We start from the raw sequence: 21,953 nt of genomic DNA, 5'->3' as shown, positions 1-21,953 counted from the left end.
TTCTCCTTACCTCTGCTCACTTCACAAACTACACTCCAGCTAGGCTCTTTACCTGGCACCTCTGGGTCTTCATATGTGCTGGTCTTTCTGCCAGAAATGTTGTCCACCCATCCCCACGCCATTGCTGGCCAACCCATATTCATCTTTGAGAATTACCTTGGGCATTACCTTGTGTAGGATGCCTTCCCAGATGCCCAGATCTGAGTGAGGTGCTTTTGCTTGGTCCTCGTACCTCACCCCTTACTCACCCTCATCAGAGAATTTATCACCCAGGATTCATCTAATGACTGTTTTGTCTCTCCCACTAGACTGGAAGCACCTTGAAGGTTCATCAGTTTACTCCCAGGGCCAGCATGATGCCTGCTGTATAGTACTCAATAAATGTTTGTAACATGGATGCATGGATGGATAAGTGTAAGAATGGATGGTTGTATGGGTAGACACATGGATGAGTGGATAAGTGATAGGTGAAAGGATGGATGGATGGGTGAATGGATGGATGGATGGATGAGTGGATGGATGATTGCATAGGTGGATGGCTGGGTGGAGGAAATCATTCATGTGTGCCTGCATGGAGAGAGATGTGGGTGGGTAGTTGGGGAATGGATGGATGAAAGAATATGGGAAATGAATGGTGGCTACATGGATTAATCAATGGATGGACAATGAATGTATGGTTAGGTGGGTGGGTGGATAAACAGATGGATAATGAATGGGTAGATAATCAGTGCATGCATGGATGGACAGTTGGAGGAAGGGAGAATGGGTGAATGGATGGATGGATGGATGGGTGGGTGGGGGATGAGTGGATGGATAAAGGGTGGGTGGATGGGTGGACTCCTCACTCACCTGGCAGGCATCTGGGACACCTTGGGTGGAGTCAGCACACCGCGTGTTTTGCCCGATGATCAGGGTTGGTCTTTGGGCTGTCCTGGCAATACCTGCAGAAGAGACCTTCACAGGCTTCCCAGTCCAAGAGTGGCACGTGGGCCTGCTGGACAGACTATGGAGGAGGAAGCAGCTCAGGAGAGACGTGGAAGATGAGGAATGACCGAGTCTTGCCTTGGCCACGGCCAAGAGCTGTTTGCATTCAGGGAGAGAGACTGTGGCTGGGGGCGTGGGGGTGGTGAGGTAAGCTGGAGGCTCGGTTTCAGGCTTTGGAGAGAGCAGGGGACTGGGAGTGGCTTGGGCAGGAGGAGTGGAGAAGAACATGTCTGGGTTCAGGGTGGTGGTGCCAGGAGGGATGTCACCTCAACCCCAGGGTCCCAGGTCTGGGCTTGTTTCCTTCACTTTCTCCCACCCAGTCAGCCAGCAGGAAGTGTCCTTGGGAAGCTGGGCAAAGATGAGGGGAGACAGATGGGCTGGATCTTCTGGGAGAAGGGCACGGGCCCTGAGAGCTGTGCCAGTGAAGGAGGGTGTGATGACCCTCCACACAGCCCACACCTCCCTGACAGAGCGGGGGTGTCCAGCTGGGGTCCCAGGAGCACAGAGGAGGCAGAGGAATCCAGGTGGCAGGACCAGAATGGGAGGGACCCAGTGCTTACCAGCACCCACCGTGCCAGCCTGCCTGGGGAAGCGGGAAAGGAATAGGACCCTCCAACAGGAGGGAACTGAGGCCAAGTGATCAGTGACTTGCCCAAAGCCACAAAACAAGCTGGGGTCAGAACCAGCCAGAACTCAGTTGCCCGTTTCTAAGACTCTACATAGACTGGGGCTGGAATAATTTTCTCCCCCTCCGAGGTAAGTGACTGCAAATTGAGACACAAAAGGACACAAGCTCTTCCCCAGGTTTATTATTATAATTGACATTATTTCTGCCAGCCAAGAAACCATAGAATGCAGTGGTTGAGAGCGCGGGTGTGGGAGCCTGGGTTTGGATTCCAGCTCCGCCATTAATAGCTGTGTGACTTGGACAAGTGAGTTAACCTCTCTGGCCTCAGTTTCCTCATCTGTAAAGTGGAAATAATACAGTACCTCCCTCACAGGTTGTGTTGTGGAGGGTGAGTTCATGCACACAAAGTGTTTGGAGCAGCACGTGTGGGTAAGGATATGTGTACTGGAAAAACCTACAGTTCTTCTGGGTCTTTCTGCTTTCCTCTCACACTGCTACCACACTTACAGCACTTCTGACACCAGATGTGTGGGTTTTGCCCCACCGATCAACTCTGCAACACCAGTTGGTGTCCTACAATTTAATTAAGTTCTGACACTGTCCACCTGGAGACAGCGTCAGACCCCCCCCCCCCCAACACACACACACAGGTTAAGGGCTCAGTCCCACGAGACTGCCCCCACTTCAGGTGCCAATTGCAAGTGGCAGGTCCCCAGGTCCCCACAGCTTCTGTACAACTTGGATACAAGTCAGGGGTTCTCTGACCCCCTCCGCGGGCTCCATCAATTTGCTAGAGCGGCTCACAGAACTCAGGGAGACACTTTACTTACTATTACCAGTTTCCTATAAAGGACACAGAGGAACAGCCAGGTGAAGAGACACACAGGAGGAGGTCTGGGAGGGTCCCGAGTGCAGGAGCTTCTGTCCCCGTGGAGCTGGGGTGTGCCACCCTCCCAGAAGCTCTCTGAAACTCCTGCTGTTGGGATTTCTGGAGGCTTCCTCACGTGGGTGCGATCAACCATTAACTCCGTTTCCAGCCCTCTCCCCTCTCTGGAGGATGGGCCTGGGGCTGACAATGCCACGCTTCCAATCATGGCTTGGTCTTTCTGGTGGGGGATCAGCCCAATTCAGGAGCCATCCAGGAGTCCCCCCAGAGTCACCTCATTAGAACAAAAGACACTGCTGTCATCCAGGAAATTCCTTGGGATTTAGGAGCTCTGTGTCAGGGACGGGGTCAAAGCCCAAATGTTAGAACCAGAGACACTCCTAGTGTTCTTATCACTTAGGAAGTGACAGGGGTTTTAGGAGGCTGTGCCAGGGGCGGGGGCAGAGACCAGTATACATGTTTTCTCTTATCTCGCAATATGTGGTATGTGTGTGTGCATGTATGGAGGTAAGTGTGAGCGCGTGTGTAAGTGGGCACGAGTGTGATGTCTTGGTGGACACCCGAATGCCTGTGAGTGTTAATGTTCGAGGAAGGAATGAGTGTGTAAGTCTAAGCGCAGGTAGGTGTGACTACATGTATACATGTGTGTGCATGAGCATTTGCGGGTCTGTACAGACGAGAGCAGCGAATGTAGGTATGTACACGGAGTGTGGGAAGGTGGGAGTATTTTGACTGTGAGTGTGTGTGAATTTGCATGGGGTCTAGGAGAGTGAGTGTGTGAGTATGTGTATGTGTGTGTGCAAGTGTGTGTCTGTGTGTGTGAAGGGGCTCCCGCCTGCATCAGGGGACCCAGAAGCCTCCCTAACAGGGTCCCAGGCTGGGAGACTGTGTTTTTGCCTCCTGAAGCTGATTATTCTGGAAGTGACTCCACCATCTCATCTTGTCCCAGCCCAGAAGCTGGAGCCAGAGGTCAGGAGGTCAGGAGGTAAGCAGCCTGAGCTGGGCTACCAGGAACCTGGTCCCACAGAGAGGGCGGAGCCAGGGCAAGATGAGGTGCCAGGAGTTTTGGCTTCAGGATCTGGGGACGGAGGGCCGTTTGGTGGGCAGTACAAGAACGGCTGCCTCGGGCAGGAAGAGGAAATCCTGCCGTGAGCACAGCCTCGGGGCCTCGCCTGCCCCTGAGGCCCAGCCGGGAGCTGTCCTGCTGGCCACTGAGCTGTGGGCAGGTGGGCTACACCAGGGCCTCTTTCTGGCCCTCCCTGGGCCCCTTCTGAATCCAGACACCACAGTCATCTCTGTCCAGTGAAGGAAGCTTTGACACCAGACTGTTGGCCAATGGACAGGCAACTAGGCTCCCACCCTGAGACTAGCACTGAAGGGTGCAGTCAGTGCATAGGCCTTGGGCCTCCGTCCAAGTCTGTGCTTCTCGCACTCTCTGCAAGCTTGAGGGCAGGGCCGTTGTCGGGGCTGCTAATGGCTGCATTCCCGGAACCTCTCACCGACCCAGTCCATGTTCGTTGGGTGAATGAAGGGACAAATGGATGAAATAGTGAACGAGTCTGTCTCCAGGGCCTGGAACTCCCTCCCTCCCCTCAGTTCAAGTTCCTGAATCCCAGGACCACCCACCGGCCCCAGCCCCTCCCTGTGGACACCGCTCTCACTGAAGTCACCTCTCAGCCCCAACAGCACCTGGGGCCTGTCTACATTGCAGGGCCAGGCCTGGCTCAGCGTCGTCTTCACTGTCCCTGTGAGTCCCTGTGGGGGGTCGGGGCACCATGGGGGACCTGCGTGGAGTCCTCACCCAAGTTAGAAAACAGGGAACTGGACAGAGTGGGCTTTCTTCCTTTCCCTTCCAGACAGCGTGGTCCTGTGCAGGCAGAGAGGGCCTCCTGGGTGGGCCTTACGTGCCAGGCTCAGGGACATGGCAGGCCCCCAGCCCTTTGACCATCTGGAGGCCTCCCTTGACATCACAGCAAACATGTCAAGACAAGTGTTCCCCATAGCTACATGGAATTAAAATTTTGCCACGAGTTTTTAAAAAGGATTTGTATAGCCTTTAACAGTGTTGAATTTGATAAGAACAAATTGCTTGCTGCTGTGCATGAACACGTAACTGCTATTATTTTCTCTGTTTTGGTCACCGCTGACACCACGGAGTCCAGCTCAGTGCTCCGTGCTCAGCAGGTGCTTGATAAACATTGCTCACTCAGTGGCACTTGTGTGATGTAAATCTAACTTCACGTGACAATGCGAGCTGATGTGTGGGGCAGCAGACACTGAACGAAGGGGTATTACTTTGTTGTTTTGCAGAGGAAGATTCACTAAGCTGACATCTGTCACCAATCTGCCTCCTTTTTCTTCCTTTCCCGCACCCAAAGCCCCAGTACATAGTTGTGTGTAGTTGTAAGTTCTTCTGGTTCTTCTGTGTGAGCCACCACCACAGCACGGCTACTGACAGATGAGTGGTGTGGTTCCATGTCCAGGAACCAAACCTGGGCCGCCAAAGCAGAGCGTGCCGAACTTTAACCCCTAGGTCATCAGAGCTGGCTCTACTTTTGATTTTGAGGTTTTCTTTTCTTAGTTTGGGAACACTTATTTCCCCATCAAGTTGCAAACATTGTCAGAGACTGCAGAACTGCTCACAGGCCTGCGGAGCCTAATGGACAGAAGGCGGCCGCGGCACCTGACCTCGTAGTCGGCCTCGCTGGGCAAAGGTTCCCCTCCGAACCCCAGGTACTGCCAGGGGCCTCTGAGAGCAGAGGAGCAGGCCGGCCTCTCCACTACCACAGCGAGCTCCAAGTTTCTCCCACCTGCCTCTCTGCCTGGTCTGTTCCCACTGCATCTCTTGCACAGCCTGGGGCCTGGGTGGGGTCTCCACTCCTTGTAGGCTGGCCTCCCTGTCCGCTTCCAGCCCTGCCCTTCTAACCTCTTGTCCATACAGAAGCCAGAGTGCCCAGGGCTGGCTTGGCAGGAGTGTGGCTGTGCAGTTGCTCAGGGCAGCCTTCAGAAGGCCCTGTGCCTGGGCGTCAGTGTTCTGTTGTTGCCATCTGGAGACTTGATCTTTTCAGCTCTGAGTTTGAGTTTCGTAAGTGGAGTCTGATGGGAAAATGGAGCATGCACTGGGGGCTTGGAGCCTCAATTCCCCGCATGTCCTGCCTCCCACTGCCTCCCCAGGACGGGTTCTGGGCTACCCATTCCCACTCCCTGGCACTCCCACCACCTGGAGGCTTGAACTGGGGTTCAGGAGAACTGGGGACCCGGATTGGCTCCAGGCACCTTGGGGTGGGACAGGGTGGCAGCCATCCTCTCCCAGGGCTGAAACTCGGTGAGACCTCTTGCTCACCCCTAATCCATCTACGGAGCATGTCCCAGCATGAAGGTGGCCTCTCTTAGTGTCACTCATTGGCCATGGGTTGGGGCGGTGGACTTGTGGGGAGAGGGATTGACTTTCCTGCCCCTGAGAGGGGCTCGGCAGTTTCATTTTGCACCAGGCCCACAAATTACATAGCCATCCCTAAGCATGATGCTCCTGTGACACACGTCTACCTGGCTGGACCACTCCTGGGACACCCATTGATGGGCCCGTATCCCTTCCTATGACTCATCAGGTCCTGCATGCCCAGGCCTCCTTGGCTCTGGCCTTGGTGAGTGTTCCCACCACCTGAGTACCTTCATTCCTTCCAGCGGGTGACGTCCCCTCTGGTTCACTCTGCCTAGAACAACCTTTCCCTGCCCCTTTGCTCACCAGGATAGCCCGCCCTAACCCCTGTGCCCCACCCCGACCCCCACCAGTCTGGTTCACTCTATCACAGTGGTGCATTCCGTCTCCCACTGGTCCATGTGCCCACTAGAGGGGACCTTGTCTCTTCTGTTCCCGGCTGCACCCCAAGGGCCTGGAGACCAATGTGTGGCCCGGGGAAGACTGGGTGCCCATCCGCTCTGCTACAGCTTTGCCCATTGCTGAGAAAGCAGGCTCAGAGAGGAAAGCAACTTACCAGGATCTCGTGCTGGGACAGAGGCAGGTTTAGAACTTCCATGAGAGTCCAGCACAGAAGCTCTCGCTGCATCTACCTGCCAGGGAAGCAAGGCCCAGGTGATTTAGAAAACCCAGGTCTCCGCCAAGAGGGGAGACTGGGCATGCAGCTCTGCCCTGCTCCTATCCTAGGCGAGGCTTCACTGCCAGCCCAGAGGGGCTTGAGTCGATGGTGCTGCTTCTCCGGCTTTGATTCAGTCCCACAGACAGAGGCCCTCTGGTCCCCAGTGCAAAAGACCGGGGTGGACAAGATCCAGCTCTGGCTGCAGGGGTGTCCTCTGCTGGGGGCGGTCTTCACCACACTTCTCTAGGGTATGAATCCTATGCCCCACCGCCTCTACATCCTAGCTTAGGGCTTAAGAATAGACTCTCCGCCTGGCCAAGTGGCTTTCTCTACGTAAGTGTGACCCCTCAGAGCCTGGAGAGGTGAAGGGAGGCACCCAGGACCTCGGCTCGTATGGGTCAGCCGGGAATCGAGCCTGGATCAGCCTGACACCAGAGTCTGGGCCACACTGAATCCGTCACAAATCAGGTCCCTGAGCCACAAGCCACCTGAGGGTGAGATCACATCCAGTTGGGAGGGACGAGGCAGGGAGTCTCCAAGGAGGGCACTGCCCCTGAGCTGGGCCCCCGAGGGTCTCTCAGGAGTAATGAGCAGGAGCCGTGCTGCAGGCATTGGGAACACAGAGCAAAGGTGCAGAGGCAGGCGAGGGCGGGCGAGAGGGAAGGCTGGAGCGGGGGACCAGGCCTGTGCCTGCAGGCCAGGCGGTTTGGATTTTGACGTGATGGTGGTAGGGGCCATAGCAGGTGTTTGAGCAACATGGGGTCAGCTCTGCTTGTGGAAGTTTATGCTGGCTGTGCACTGGGGGGTAGACGGTGGTTAGAAGGTCCAGAGGTGACTGTCACAAGCTGGAAGCAGGGTGAAAGCCCTTGAAAGGGGAAGATGCCAGGTGACACGTAGCCGATGTCAGAGAAGCCAGGCGTGGGTGGGTGGGGTGAGGGTGCTGAGGAAAGCTTCCGCTGGGACTTGGCCCCAATGAGACCAGCTTGGTGCCAGCTGGGACTGGCCCCCAGGGGCGGGGGTGTGAGGGCCAGAGGTGGTATTGGGGCATCACAGGGCTCTGTACATAGTAGGTGCTCAGTGAATACTCGTCCAGTAGGGCAGCTCTGGCTGTGCTTTCCCCCCTTTGCACACCCTGCTTGGTGTCCCTGGAAGGACCCCGCCTGGGCCAGTAGGGGCAGTAACTGCCCACGGTTTCATCTTTGCCTGTGCATCCATATGGCTTCTCTCTCTTTCCATCCACCCTCCCCCTCCCTGTCCTTATCTTTCCCTTCCGTCTCCATGGCGACTCACCACCTCGGCTTGCTTGCATCCCAGCCTCTGCCAGGGATTCTGAGCCTAGCTCGGTCCCTCCCTCCTCCGGAGCCCTGGTTCCCGCAGTCCTGTCTCCTCCCCCTGGGTGAGTCCAGAGGCAGCCTCCTCTTTCCCGACTGTCACATCTATTTTCCAGCTCTGACGGAGTCATCTCCCCTGGGGAGACCATCCCCCACCCCGGCTTCCACCTGCCACAGCTCGGCCAGCCCTTCCAGGAGCAAAGCCATCCTTACCAGCCACTGGCTGAAGGTCTCTTGGGTCTCTGGCCTCTGCTTCCGGACCCTGTCCCCACTCCCAGCCTCCCATGCCGAGGTCCGCCTTGTCAGTCATTTCCTTTTGTCACCGGCTTGGCAAACAGGCAAGTCTTCAGTCCTGAGATCTGGGGAGGAGGGCTGGGGCAGGAAGGGGCCACCTGGGGCTGGGGGATGGGTCTGTGGGGGGAGGATGAGGGGCCACCGGAACCCAGGAGGAAGATAGAAGTCTAGATTCTCTTCTAAAAACCTTTTTGTTGTTGTTGTTGTTTTTTCCCCCAATTTTCTCTCCAAGGAGAGAAAACGGAGCTTCATGGGAAACAGCAGCAACAGTTGGTAAGTAGCAGGGCCTGCCGGTGGGGCTGGCGCAGTGGGCCTGGTCCAGGAGCAAACAAGGGAGGCCTGTGGCCCCGAGCCTCCAGAGGGCCGGCCCAGGGGAGGCAGCTCGAGGCTGGATCGGCCAGGCTGGAGAGGAGGCGGCAGGGGAAATCAGTGGGTGCTCAGGGAGGCCGACTCCAGCTGAAAGCAGGAGAGTGGAAGGAATCTTCTAAGAACCAGAGCCATCTGCCCCACCGCCGGGAGGCTCCCATGGTCCCCTTAGGCCCCGCTCTGCGGGGCGTGTTTAAGCTGCTTCGGGAAGGCAGTGGAGGGGATCACTCCTTGGGGGTCAAGGGCATCCTTGCAGCGGAAGGCAGTGGGGGAGCACTTCCATGAGCGTTTGTATGGGCGCTGGGCTGGGCGTGCATCCATTGTCCCATCTTGTGACCCCAACGGCGTCCCGAGGCAGGCACTGCTAACCTCTTCTCTTGGAGGATTAGGAGATGGGCCCAGGTCGGGGCAGGAGCTTGCCCCTGGTGGTACGTGGTGGTGTGGCAGACCCAGGGTTCCATGCAGGCTTTCTCCCTGTCTGGCTCACTCTCCCCACTGCTCTGCTGCCCCCACTCTGGGATCCCTAAGCTCTGAGGTACAAGTCAGTGAGGAATGGGCAGAGTATGGTCTCTCTGGGAGCAGCCTGCCCTCTGAATCCCTGGCCTGTGCCCCTGCACCCCACACACCGCTCTGACCCCAGGTCCCGCACGCCATTCCCCAAGTTGGAGCTGGGCCTGGGGCCCCGGCCCACAGCCCCCCGGGAGCTTCCTGCCTGCTCCATCTGCCTGGAGAGGCTACGCGAGCCCGTCTCGCTGGATTGCGGCCACGACTTCTGCACGCGGTGCTTCAGCACACACCGCGTCCCGGGCTGCGAGCCACCCTGCTGCCCCGAGTGCCGGAAGATATGCAAGCAGAAGAAGGGCCTCCGGAGTCTGGGGGAGAAGATGAAGCTCCTGCCGCAGAAGTCCCTGCCCGCCGTGCTCCAGGTCAGGGGACCCGGCCTCACCGCGGAGTGGGGGGCACAGAGAGACCCGGGGCCAATCCCAGAGGAGGCAGGGGGCTTCGGCCCTATTCTGGAATGTCGGGGTGGGAACAGAGTTCAGGGTTGGACACACTGCCGACTTGGGTCCCGACGCCCAAAGCTGGATGCTCAGGGACCCTCTTCCTCCTGGCCCAGGAGACCTGTGCCGTGAGGGCAGAACCGCTGCTGCTGGTGCGAATCAATGCCTCCGGAGGCCTCATCCTGAGGATGGGGGCCATCAACCGCTGCCTGAAGCACCCCCTGGCCCGGGACACCCCTGTCTGCCTCCTTGCTGTCCTGGGGGAGCAGCACTCAGGGAAGACTTTCCTCCTCAACCACTTGCTGCGGGGCCTGCCGGGCCTGGTAAGGGCGGGGCTGGGGGGTAGGTTCGGGGTCCCAGCCTGGCTTTGGGAGGGGAATGGGGCCACGATGTACCAACTGATGCTGCGCTTGTCTGCCCCACAGGAGTCCGGCGAGAGCGGCTGGCCCAGAGGAGGGGGGTCCCTCCAGGGGTTCAGGTGGGGTGCCAATAGCCTCACCAGGGGCATATGGATGTGGAGCCACCCCTTCCTGCTGGGGAAAGAGGGGAGGAAGGTGAGGGGGGAAAGGGCAGCAGAGGTCAAGATTGGGTCAGGGAGGGGTAAGAGAGAGAACAGAGATGGTCAAAGAGGAGGGGAACCCAGAAAATCTTTGGGGGCAAGGTGAGAAGATGGGGTGGGCAGAGGTTAGGGGGAGAGTATGGTGGAGTGAGGCAGGCCTGGCTCCTCTGTTTGTCCCCCGTCCTGCTTCCCACACAGGTGGCTGTGTTCCTGGTAGACACGGGAGATGCCATGAGCCCTGAACTCAGCAGAGAAACAAGGACCAAGCTGTGTGCCCTCACCACGATGCTGAGCTCCTACCAGGTGAGGGTGCAGCCCCCCGCCCCCCCAGCTCAGCTTCCTCCAGACCCGGGGCATCTCAGTCGGGTCTGGCCCTCAGCACACTGGGAATGGTCACCCTGCTCTCACAAGCTTTTGTGTCCGGGGTCCCAACAGGTTCTGGGGGTGTCCCTGCAAGGGGGGCGGTGCCATCTGCCCCACCGCCGGGAGGCTCCCATGGTCCCCTTAGGCCCTGCTCTGCGGGGCGTGTTTAAGCTGCTTCGGGGAGGCAGTAGAGGGGATCACTCCTTGGGGGTCAAGGGCATCCTTGCAGCGGAAGGCAGTGGGGGAGGACTTCCATGAACTTTTGTACGGGAGCTGGGCTGGGCGTGCACCCATTGTCCCATCTCGTGACCCCAACGGCGCCCCGAGGCAGGCACTGCTAACCTCTTCTCTTGGAGGATTAGGAGATGGGCCCAGGTCGGGGCAGGAGCTTGCCCCTGGTGAGTGCCCCTGGTCAGTGAAGGTGGGAGCATGGTTTGTTCTAAAGGTTCGTTGAAGGTCCCTGGGGACAGCTGAAGATTTGCAGGACCGTTTCCCAGGTTGCCTTCCATTCCTCAAGGCCGGTCTAGCCTCGCAAGCTGTGGAGGCCCCTTGGGCTGGTCTCTCCCAGGCCTGAGCCGCCTGGAGTGCCTGCGAGCTCCTTCCTCACCGGGGTCTTCCCAGTGTCTCTGCCTTCACAGATGCTCTTCCATCTCCTTGTTCTCCTTGGTTCCAGATCCTCAACACCTCCCAGGAGCTGAAGGATACAGACCTGGACTATCTGGAGGTGAGGGGACATCTGGTCTTGGGGGTGCCACCCGTCTCTGCCCTGACTATAAGGCCAGGGGACTGGCCCAACCGGAAGCAGGTGCCTTCCAGTTCTGGCCTAGGATCTCGTGACACTGGAACTGGGTTGGTGGGCTTGAGGGTAGAGGGTGAAGCACAAGATGCCTGGTTGGGGGAGAGACAGGAGAGCCCTGGAGCTGAGAACCGGGAGCATGGGTCCTACGGTGGGCCCAGGGGGCGAGGGGAGGCACAGTCCTTGGAGTGGCCCAGCTGTGACCCTCTGCTCTGCCCCTAGATGTTTGTCCATGTGGCTGAGGTGATGGGCAGGCATTATGGCATGGTGCCAATCCAGGTGAGACACCCATTTTGGACTTGTCACCCCAGATCCTGACACCCTCTGGCTGCTGGTGTCAGGACCCCTTTTCTTCCAGCACCTGGATCTCTTAGTTCGTGACTCATCCCACGCCAACAAGGCAGGGCAGGGGCATGTGGGTGACATCATCCAGGTGAGTGGTGCAGAAGGAGGGGATGGAGGGGGCGGGTGGACTGGGCAGGAGGTGAGGGGAGCCCAGGAGGGGTCCTGTAGGCGAGCTAAGAACTGGAGGCTGGATCCCCTAGCTCAGAGTGCTCCCCAATCTCTCAGAAGTCATCCAGGAAATACCCTAAGGTTCAGGAGCTGCTCCAAGGGAGGCGAGCCCGCTGTTACCTCCTGCCTGCTCCAGGGAGGCGGTGGGCAAGCAGAGCCCACGGAAACCCGGAAGGTGAGTGTCCCCAGGGGCAAAGGCCTCCCCAGCTTGCCCTCCTCCGGGCCACCGGAGCCCCCTCACACTAGCCAGCGTCTCCCAGCCTCTGATACCCTTTCTCCTCCCAAAGCCCGGTCCTGCTCAGCCCCCGGTCTCCTCAGCAGGAGGAATCTCTTCCTCAGACACAGATGACGATTCCCACCACCTCCGTGCCTATGTCTTGGATGTGCTGAGTGCCGCCCCCCAGCATGCCAAGAGCCGCTGCCAGGGGTATTGGAGCGAGGGGCGCCCCGTGGCCAGGGGGGACAGACGCCTGCTCACAGGGCAGCAGTTAGCTCAGGAAATCAAGGTGCGAACCCCCCCCGAAGGACCAGCAGACCCCACCTGGCCCCTTGCCCACCCTGACCCCCTCTGATGATGTCTCTGCAGAACCTCTCCGGCTGGATGGGGAGGACGGGGCCAGGGTTCACCTCTCCGGACGAGGTAGGGAGTTCCCCAGGAGGATCCAGGGCCAGGAGGGAGGCAAGGTCGAAGTGCCCTGGGATGGTGATGAAGAATAGGCACGCCCAGAGCAGGCAGAAGGAGGGAGGTAGCCTGGGTTTTCCTGTGGACAGATGGCCGCCCAGCTGCACGACCTGAGGACTGTGGAAGCTGCCAAAAAGGAGTTTGAGGAATACGTGCGGCAGCAGGTGAGCCCGCAGGTGCTGCGCGGGAGGCCAGGTGTCCCACCAGGTGGGGCCCACGCATGGGAGGGCTCCTGGGTCTCCTGGTCAGGGCGCCTTCTTTCCTCCTCCCTGTCACAGGATATGGCCACCAAACGCATATTCTCTGCGCTCCGGGTCCTGCCCGACACCATGCGGAACCTTCTCTCCACCCAGAAGGATGCCATCCTGGCTCGCCACGGTGTAGCCTTGCTGTGCAAGGAGAGAGAGCAGGCCTTAGAGGCCCTGGAGGCTGAGCTGCAGGCCGAGGCCAAGATCTTCATGGACTCCTACACCATGCGCTTCTGTGGCCACCTGGCTGCCGTGGGGGGCGCCGTGGGGGCTGGGCTCATGGGCCTGGCGGGGGGCGTGGTGGGCGCAGGCATGGCGGCAGCGGCACTGGCTGCAGAGGCTGGGATGGTGGCAGCTGGAGCTGCAGTGGGGGCCACGGGGGCTGCTGTGGTTGGGGGTGGTGTGGGTGCTGGTTTGGCTGCTACCGTGGGCTGCATGGAGAAGGAAGAGGATGAGAGGGTGCAAGAAGGGGACCGAGAGCCTCTGCTCCAGGAGGAGTAACAGCCCCCAGGAGATGTTGACGGGAGGGAGAGATGCCAGGAGGGTAGGGAAGGAAGCGCCCGAGAGGAGGGGTTGAGGGTGGTGTTCTGAGGGTCCCCAGGTACCACACTGACCTGGGTGAATGCCCACTGTCTTTGGCGGCTGGCTGAACTGGAGAATACAGGTGGCTCCAGGACCCTGGGGAGGCCTCCTGGGGCGGGAGGAAGTATTTGGGGGTTTGGGGGCGTTGAATAGACTATAGGGCCGGTTTCTGGCTGCAGATGACTGCTAACCTGCCATGGTTCCCAGATAAACTTGACCCCAGCGTCTCCCACCGAGAGTGAGGTCCACCCTCCCCACCCTGGCGTATTTCCCCAGATGACCTTGGATTGTAGGAAGGTGGAGTAGGTGCCATTCTGGAAGTCTCCTCTTGGGTAGAGGGGACCTGTCCTTTCACAGATGGGAGAAGCCCCAGGTGGAGTGACCTCAGTGTTCAGGACAGGGAGCACTGATGAGGGTAAGACAGAAGGAAAGGCCAGTGGGCAAAAGTGAAGAGTCCGGGTGTGGTGGACAGCAGCCTAAACCCCAGAGTGAAGGATCTCGCTCCTACGACTCTTCCCAAAGTGGCCCCAACACAACAAAAGAGGGCCGCCCCTCCTCCCTCAGCCCAGGGAGTCCGCATGTGCACCTCGAACGAGATCCCTGTCGATGTTCCCGTGTGGCTGTGCCCGTTGTCAAGCCTGGGCAGACGGCAGCGTGCCCCTGTTCTTTGTGGAATGCCGTCCCAGCAACGGATTAAATGCCAAAGAAAAACACCTGTCATTGCATGCTGAGCTAAAACAGATAGCCCTCTAGCAGTCTGTGAACGTCCTGCAAGGGACCGCACAGGGGACACAGCCCACCCTGAACACGCCCTTGCTCCCCGAGCCTTTGAGAAGACCCCTCTGTTGCGCCCTAGCAGGAGACCCGGGTGCAGCCCCACAGGGAACCTGAGGTTGCAGCGCCTCTCCCAGGGGGCGGAAAGTCCTACTAGGAAGACTTCCAGGCTATTAAGCTGTAAAGGATTAATGGGTGCATTCTATGAAAAATAAAATGTTTGTGCTTGAATGTCAGCTTCCCCCTAAGTTATTGTAACAATTCTTGAATTCAGACCCCAGGGGGCTTTGGGGCGGGGAGAGGTGAACTGAGGCACTCCATTTTGGGGACCTGTGGATGGGAAGAGGGAGACCAAAATTCAAGAGCTCTGGGAACTGAGTGTATGAGGCCCCCACTTGAGAGATGCAAGAGGGCTCACTCAGGCCAAAGGCCAAGGGCACGGCCACCTTCTCAGGCTTGTCCCCTAGGACTCAGGGTCCCTGCTCTCTGGTCTCTTCTGCCTCAGATAACCCTGTGAACAGGTGGCATCTGTCCTGGCAGAAGGAGGTAGTGGAGGCACAGACGGGGAGTCCTAAAGCCGTGGAGGGTGGAGGAGCCCAGAACTGCTTCTGCGGGGGGTCAGCCGTCCACCTGCTGCTTCTCCTCCCCGCCTCAGCTTCCCGTCTCAGAGTTACAGCAGCGGCACTGCATCCAAACCCTGCTTCTTGCAGGTGCAAGCCACAGACGGGAGGGCTCAGCTAGCACTCCCCGGTTGACCGATGGCAGAAGCAGGGGAGCCCTGAACTCCCGACCCCCTGCTGGCGTTCCCCCACAGACACAGAAGGGGTGTCGTGAGGCTCATGCGCGGAAATTGACATGCTCCTCTTTGGTGATTTCTTCCCCTCGATCCGGTCCAGCTCTGGGAAACAGTGCTGGGCGGACAGAGGCAGAAGGAAGTGGTCTGGGACACATGGCTCAACAGCAGAAGCTGCAGTTAGCAAGCTGGGGACAAAATAATGATGCAGAGAAATCCCAAAGCCAAGGTGGGGGATGGGTGGGGTGAAGACGGAGGGCTGAGGGTGATTCTCTCTAACTTTTGAGGAGTGGGCTGGGGGGCGGGGTGGGGTGGGTCTAGACTATGTGTGGTGTTTGTCAAGAAAGGCTTCCTGGAAGCATCTTTCCGGGTCCTTTTATCATCATCTGGCAGACACATGAGCTACAAAACCTCCCAGATTTGGGGGCTGGCAGGCTCAAGACTGGAGGGGCCTCAGAGGAGTCACGGAGGGAGGGTGTTGTCTAGCTAGAATGCCACCCAGCGGCGCTGGAGGGAACTGCAGTGGGGCTGCTTCTCCCTGCTGTTTGAAGGGGAGGCGTTGGCCCCGCGGAGTTCGGGGTGTGGAGTGCTCTGCAGAGGCAAGAGGAGTCATATTAAGTAGTATTGGTCTTATGCCTTATAGTCTTCAAAGCATCTTCCCAAATATCATCTCGCTGAAGCCTTAAAACCATCTCATGTAATATGGAGAGTACCTATTTTTACAAAAGCTCAGAGAAATGGGTCTCAGTAAAACTACCAGTCAGACAGAAGCCAGGACTTGAACCCAGGATTCCTGATGCCATATTCCTTGCTCAGGTGAGCCCTTCTCACCCTACAATTCTCTCCAGACCCCAAAACCAGGCCTCTGGGTCCCAAACCCAATTAGGGGGCTTCCTGAGCTTCTAGAATCGGTTGTATAATTGAGGAGAGCCCACGGGCCTCTGTGCCAAAGTCTCGGCAGTGTGCTGAAGTCTGACTGCTTTCTCTTCTATGACCTGTTGAAGGTCACTGACTCTAAGATTCTCAGATGACACGTTTCTGGGTTAGAGATCTGCTGACATAGCTTGTGCTTCCTGCTTCTGAGGCCTCCCTTGTGTTGAAGATGGCAGTACCACAATTAAAAGGAATCTGCATTCTTAAGCCCTGCTAAGGACTGAATGTTTGTGACCTCCCCCCCCACGCCGCCCCCCGCAGTATCGTATGTTGAAATCCTAATCCGCAGTGTGGTGGTATTAGGAGGTGAGGCCTTTGGGGGGTGATTAGGTCACGAGGGGGGAGCCCTCATGAGGGGGATTAGTGCCCTTATAAAGAGGCTGGGAGAGAACCCTAGCCCGGTCCACCACATGAGGACACAGCCATCTATGAACCAGGAAGTGGGCCCTGAACTGCCACCACAGTGGATCTGCCGGCATCCTGATGTGGGACTTCCCAACCTCCAGAACTGTGAGAAATAAATGTTTGTTGTTTTAATCCCCCTAGTCTGTGGCATTTTCTTACAACACTGCTTGACTGTCCGGAGCTGGAGCCCTGACTCCGCTGGCCGCCGTTACACGGTGCCGGGAGCAAGCAGGAGCCGTCCCTGCGTTAAGTGGGTGAGCTGGCCGTCACCCCGCCCTCCCCCGCCTAACAAGGCCTTTGCTCCTTGAAGTGGGGCGAACTCTAATGAAAACCTGAACATCGCTGGCTGGGGGGCGCCAAGGAGACATGCTGCTGGGTCCATTTTATGTCAAGACAAAACGTTTGGTAAAACTCTTGCCTACAATAATGTGGAAGGCAGACTTTGTGCTGTTGAGGCAAAAATTAAAAAAAATAAAATCTCCTGCCAACCCAGACAATTCTCTCCACAAATGTAGAAAAGAAATAGTTCTATTATTGAATAAACGTTAAACCAGACTGGGCTGTGCCACGGGTAATCTGCTATTTAAAAAATGAGAAAATGAGATTACAAAGACAGAAAAGAAATCCCACTATTTTCGTTTTTTTTTTTAAAGATTTTATTTTTCCTTTTTTCCCCAAAGCCCCCAGTATATAGTTGTATATTCTTCGTTGTGGGTCCTTCTAGTTGTGGCATGTGGGACGCCACCTCAGCATGGCCTGACGAGCAGTGCCATGTCTGCACCCAGGATCCGAACCGGGGAAACCCTGGGCGGCCACAATGGAGCGCGTGAACTTAACCCCTCGGCCACGGGGCCGGCCCCACCACCATTTTCATAAGGAGCAGATACAACCCATTACACGCACGCTCTCAGGTATGAGGACTTCTCAGGCGAGGGAACTTGACAGCCCCATTTGCTGTACCTGCTTTCACAGTTCACCCTAAATTCGCCTGGTAATTGGGGTGGCCGTCTGTGCTAGTTAATTGCTTCTATCTGAAGGAAAAATAAAATTTCTTGTATCTCCATGTTGAGCAGATCGTTGAGTCACCTCGGCCAAACTCACACTGTGACAGGGAGATGGGCATTGTCTTCCTTGATGTTGACACTGAAAAGAGATGGCTCCCAGGCCCTTCAGAAGCACGCTCCTGGGTTTTAATTCTGGCCTTTAAAAAGATTTGCACACATGGGGCTGGCCCCGTGGCCGAGTGGTTAAGTTCGCGCGCTCCGCTGCAGGCAGCCCAGTGTTTCGTTAGTTCGAATCCTGGGCGCGGACGTGGCACTGCTCGTCAGACCACGCTGAGGCGGCGTCCCACATGCCACAACTAGAAGAACCCACAATGAAGAATACACAACTATGTACCAGGGGGCTTTGGGGAAAAAATAAAAAATAAAAAATAAAAAAAAATAAAAAAAAAAAAAAGATTTGCACACATGTTGGAAGGACAGAGGAAGTCCTTACGAAAACAAGTTTTCTCTAGGAAAAGTTCTAAGAAAAGGGAAAGGAGAAAAATTCTCTTTCCCTTTTGTAACAAAGAAAATTCAATCTTATTTTTATTTACCCTTAAATTTCCCCCGTTTTGTTAATATTCTATCATGACACTCCAATTTTAATGCTCGCCACTGCTGTTTCTACCTTTCTCTTGGCATTTTGCAGCCATCTAAATATTCAGCAAGTTCACAGTAAAATCCAAATCAAAGAAATGATCAGAATCACAATGGGATCAATTAAAAATGCAGTGCAGTATGGGACTGGGGGAAAAACCATTAAACATGTCATACCCATGGCAAATGCTTAAAGCAAATTCTTATTTTTTTGGTTGAAGATTGGCACCTGAGCTAACATCTATTCCCAATCTTCTTTTTTTCATTTTTTCTTCTTCTTCTCCCCAAAGCCCCCCAGCACATAGTTGTATATTCTAGTTGTAGGTCCTTCTGGTTGTGCTATGTGGGATGCTGCCTCAACGTGGCTTGATGAGCAGTGCCATGTCCACACCCAAGATCTGAACCAGTGAAACCCTGGGCCCCTGAAGTGGAGTGCACAAACTTAACCACTCGGCCACGGGGCCGGCCCCTTAAAGCAAATTCTTGATTATGTAGGGGAGGAAAAATTATCCTTTCCTTCTACTCTTCTAAGTTCTTGGCTGGGCCCCTGTAAGAAAAGACAGATTAACAAGAGGAAAGCACACACATTGATTTAATGTGAGTTTTGTGTGACATGGGAGCCTTCGTCGGGAAAAGACCTGAAGAAGTGGTTACGCCTGAGTGTTTTTGTGCCGGGTTTGAGGAAGAGTGGGAAGCCGTGGAAGAATGTGATGCAGCAAAAGAGGACGTGGGCTAAGTGCCGTCAACTGGAGGAAACTGTTCGCTCGGCGTCCTCTCACTCCCTCTGTCTTCGGAGATGTGGCTCTCCTTTCCTCCGGGTACAGGAGGGCCCCTCTCACATAGAGCTTATGACCTTTCAGGGGAGGTCAGAGTCCTTCCTGAACCCGCTGCCTCTCAGATTCCTTCTGCTTAAAATGTTCAGTGTGCCGAGGTGCCACATTTTGGGGGAGCATGTTGATTTGCAATGTGCAAAAATTCTCCTTCGGCATGTATTAATTCGACAAACTGTGTGTTGTCTTTATTGCTTGCACTTTCACACGATCAACTATTTGTGTATTATTTTGTAGTTACTCAAGGTCTTAAGTCAATCTAAGCCTAAGGAATAGCATACCACCAGAGCCTAATAGTCCAACTTTCTAAGAGTTTTTCTTGTAAAGCCCAATACCTTTCTCCTGAGTTCCCATCAATTGCACAAGTAAGTCCACACTTACATGATAATTTAGGCCCTTCAGTAATTGGTCTAGCATTCTAAATAGTATTTTCCAGATGCCAAACATAAAGACACCCTGGCCATTACCTAGTGTCAAAGCCTTCTTATGGGCCCCTCGGCAGGGTAGTTTCCAGTGTTGACTGTCCAGGGCTCTAATTACAATATGTCTTGAGCACAAACCCACCTATAGGCCGCTTCTCATATCAGTCCAAATCAATAATTCTCCTACCGTGCAGGTTGGTCATGCTGAACTCCCAGTGACACCTCAGAGCAGCTTGTGACCAATTGCCGAGCTGCTGGACCGCTGCACACCTCTGAGACCTTTGTGATGAGTTTTGGGTCCACCATTAAATTATTCCCAACAGTCCATTTCCAAGTTTCCCCCCATTTCCATTGCAATTGTACCATGTGTTGTTGTAACTGTCCCAAAGCACCAAGTTTGGTAGTCAAAGTATTAACATCAAAAGTCATTAGCTAGACCTTGCCTGTTCTATTCCTCCAAGGGCTGTATCTAATAGGTGTCTTTTTGTCCTTGGATGGCCCCAAACAGGCCCCTTAATAAACAGATTCCACAATCGGAGGGCCCAGGGGACACGATTCCAGCTAGGAAAACTGTTAGCCTCAGACATTTTGTATCAGATTTTGGGCTTGAGCACTGACAAAGGTTCTCTCCTTGACCAAGCTCTGCTCGGGCTCCTCTGACTCTCTTGCCAACTAGGCCTGACTTTGGGGCTTCTGTGTTTGTCTCCGCATTGTCCAATTTTAGCAAGATTCCTGCTAAGTCAGTGTAGCCAGAATCCCTCCTCCTCCACCCCTGACATCTGATCACCCTCGGTATCTGATCAGGTTCCTCACTCCCCAGAGACTGTCTGATCCCCCCTGGCCTGCCTCCAGCCAGACTCTTGTTGGGTCATTTCAGCCAGAATCCCTCCTTATCCCTGATGTTTTCTTTGTCATTTCCATCCGCTGACCCCCATGCTGCTCCTCGGCTATATATTCCCACGTTTCCTTGCTGTATTCGGAGCTGAGCCCAACCTCTCTTCCCCACTGCGAGCCCCTCTCGCAGTGGTCCCTTGCCTGGACGGCCCCTCTTGGATAAAGTCTGCCTTACCGTGCTTTAACAAGTGTCATGCATAACTTTTTCTTTAATAGTATTGAATGCATGTAAGTTACTTTTACTTTAGTATTACCAAAAACTACTCTGGAAGATAGTCCCAGCTTCACTTTGCTGATAATTGGATTGTTGGACCTCTATGTTCAGACCATGTCTATCCTGGGAGTATAGTATGGAGCTGATCAGAAATGTGTGATTGTGGAGGCTATTACTGGGAGTAAGGAAAGACCAGCAGCGTTACAAATGACGTTTGTTTCTGGTAAATTGTGAGTCTTAAAGTAATTGAGATAATCACTACTGTGAAAAAGACAGCAGGGCTGTCTATGATAATAATAACTTCACCAGAAAAGCTCTTTTCAGTTGAGTTCAAGTACCAATATCAGCGATGCTAGGAAACTTAAGTTTCAAGTCCTTGTGGGAACCTTGCTCTATTCCCTCAGAAGCAGGAAGCCCACTGGATTTCTCCTTCACTTTGGCAGCCATATCAAAACACTGCAAAGGGTGCCTCCCAGTGCGGTGACGGCCGTCTTTCCTCCGGAGCACCTTTCTGTCCGTCACATCTCCCTGCAGGTGGGGTGGCAGACCTCCTCTTGTGGGTCCTTCCAGGTCCTTATGACTTTGAGTCTCAGGGTTTCTAGAGAGGAGAGAAGCCCTTTTAAATATTCCACATGATTATAGGGGGATTCAGCTAAATTGGGCACAGGGCATGGTCTCAGACCCAAATTCACAGGCCTGCCAAACAAAAGTTAGTAAGTTCAAAGGGAGCAGTACCATGCTTGCTGGGAGGGTCACTCTCATTTTTAACAAGGCTCACGGCAAAGCTCTAGGCCATTTTCACCTGGTAGGCTGCTGAATGAAGATTTCAGAGTTGGATTCATCCAGTTTACTCGTCCGGAGGACTGAGGGTGACAGGGTGTTTGATAGCAAGATTTACAGGATTCCTGAATGACAGTGGACTCAGGGCATCTGGATGTCCTGCAAACCATAATGAGACGAAATCTCCTACCTTCCACAGCCCTTGAATCTACGGAGTCCGACTACCCCCAGGCGCCTGGCAAAGCTGGTCCGGGAAAGCTCTCGTACTGACCTGGGCAGTGATGTGGGAAGAATTGTGCTGACGCACAGCATGTCGCTGATGCCCTTGCATAAGTCATCTGCTGGTGGGCACGGGAAGAGTCCCGTGCATTTAAGATCCCTCCCAGATGCCTGGCTCTTGTGACTTTGCTGATGATACGTTACTAATCGAGCAGATGGGCGGTGTGGCATTGGAGTTATTTTGTTAGCTGATTCCCAGAGTTCAGTCGAATTTCTTTTAGCCCTTTTCTCAACCCATTTGTCCATTTCCTCTTGTGAAGCATATTTTTGAAAATGAACAGAAGTTACTTGTATTATCAGTGGGATTTCTAAGTTTGGGGTCTGCTGCATTTTAACAGGGGCTTCTGCAGCTCTGTCAGCAAAACCATCTCCTTTAGACACTGTTGTTTTACCCCATGTGAACGCTGCAATGATTGCTGACGTGTGAGTTGTAAAGTCCCTAACAATTCAGCCCTTATGTTTCCGTGAGATATTTTAGTTCCCATCAAGGCCAAGATGCCCCATTTCTCCAAATTTGCCCAGCTGCATGCCATACCCTTAGCAGATATTTACGGTCAGTATGTAGATTCAATTTAAGTCCTGAACTGAGAATTGTGGTCCAAGCAACTGCTAGTAGTTCACTCGGCTTGTACTGGTTTAATTCTGGGCAAACCCTAAAC

The 21,953-nt window shown here is 55.1% G+C and overlaps 1 protein-coding gene and 1 long non-coding RNA gene across 4 annotated transcripts; one reads left to right on the top strand and one right to left on the bottom strand.

Annotated features, from left to right (window-relative positions):
* The first annotated feature begins 7,883 nt into the window (after positions 1 to 7,883).
* RNF112 (ring finger protein 112) lies at positions 7,884 to 14,335 on the top strand. 3 transcript variants are annotated; one of them, XM_070561149.1, is made up of 14 exons: positions 7,884 to 8,264; positions 8,453 to 8,493; positions 9,227 to 9,512; positions 9,704 to 9,910; positions 10,013 to 10,141; positions 10,345 to 10,449; positions 11,183 to 11,233; positions 11,528 to 11,584; positions 11,664 to 11,738; positions 11,876 to 11,993; positions 12,158 to 12,324; positions 12,405 to 12,458; positions 12,590 to 12,664; positions 12,779 to 14,335. In XM_070561149.1, exons 1-14 carry the CDS (start codon positions 8,211 to 8,213, stop codon positions 13,247 to 13,249), a joined length of 1,890 nt encoding a protein of 629 aa, XP_070417250.1. In that variant the 5' UTR covers positions 7,884 to 8,210; the 3' UTR covers positions 13,250 to 14,335. The 3 variants fall into 3 exon arrangements, with proteins under 3 accessions (XP_070417250.1, XP_070417248.1, XP_070417249.1); XM_070561147.1 differs by having other exon boundaries at positions 7,919 to 8,264; positions 12,137 to 12,324; XM_070561148.1 differs by having other exon boundaries at positions 8,000 to 8,264; positions 12,140 to 12,324.
* Positions 14,336 to 18,452: 4,117 nt separating this feature from the next.
* Positions 18,453 to 21,567, bottom strand: LOC139073971 (uncharacterized). The gene is made up of 2 exons (XR_011523211.1): positions 21,206 to 21,567; positions 18,453 to 20,833 (listed from the first exon to the last, which is right to left on the bottom strand). It is a non-coding gene; the product is annotated as an uncharacterized lncRNA (long non-coding RNA).
* Positions 21,568 to 21,953: the final 386 nt, after the last annotated feature.

Source organism: Equus przewalskii, chromosome 10 (assembly GCF_037783145.1).
Source record: "Equus przewalskii isolate Varuska chromosome 10, EquPr2, whole genome shotgun sequence".
NCBI classification, from domain to species: domain Eukaryota; kingdom Metazoa; phylum Chordata; class Mammalia; order Perissodactyla; family Equidae; genus Equus; species Equus przewalskii.
Note: the sequence above shows the minus strand (reverse complement) of the source record. Positions and strands in the feature narration are given on the sequence as shown.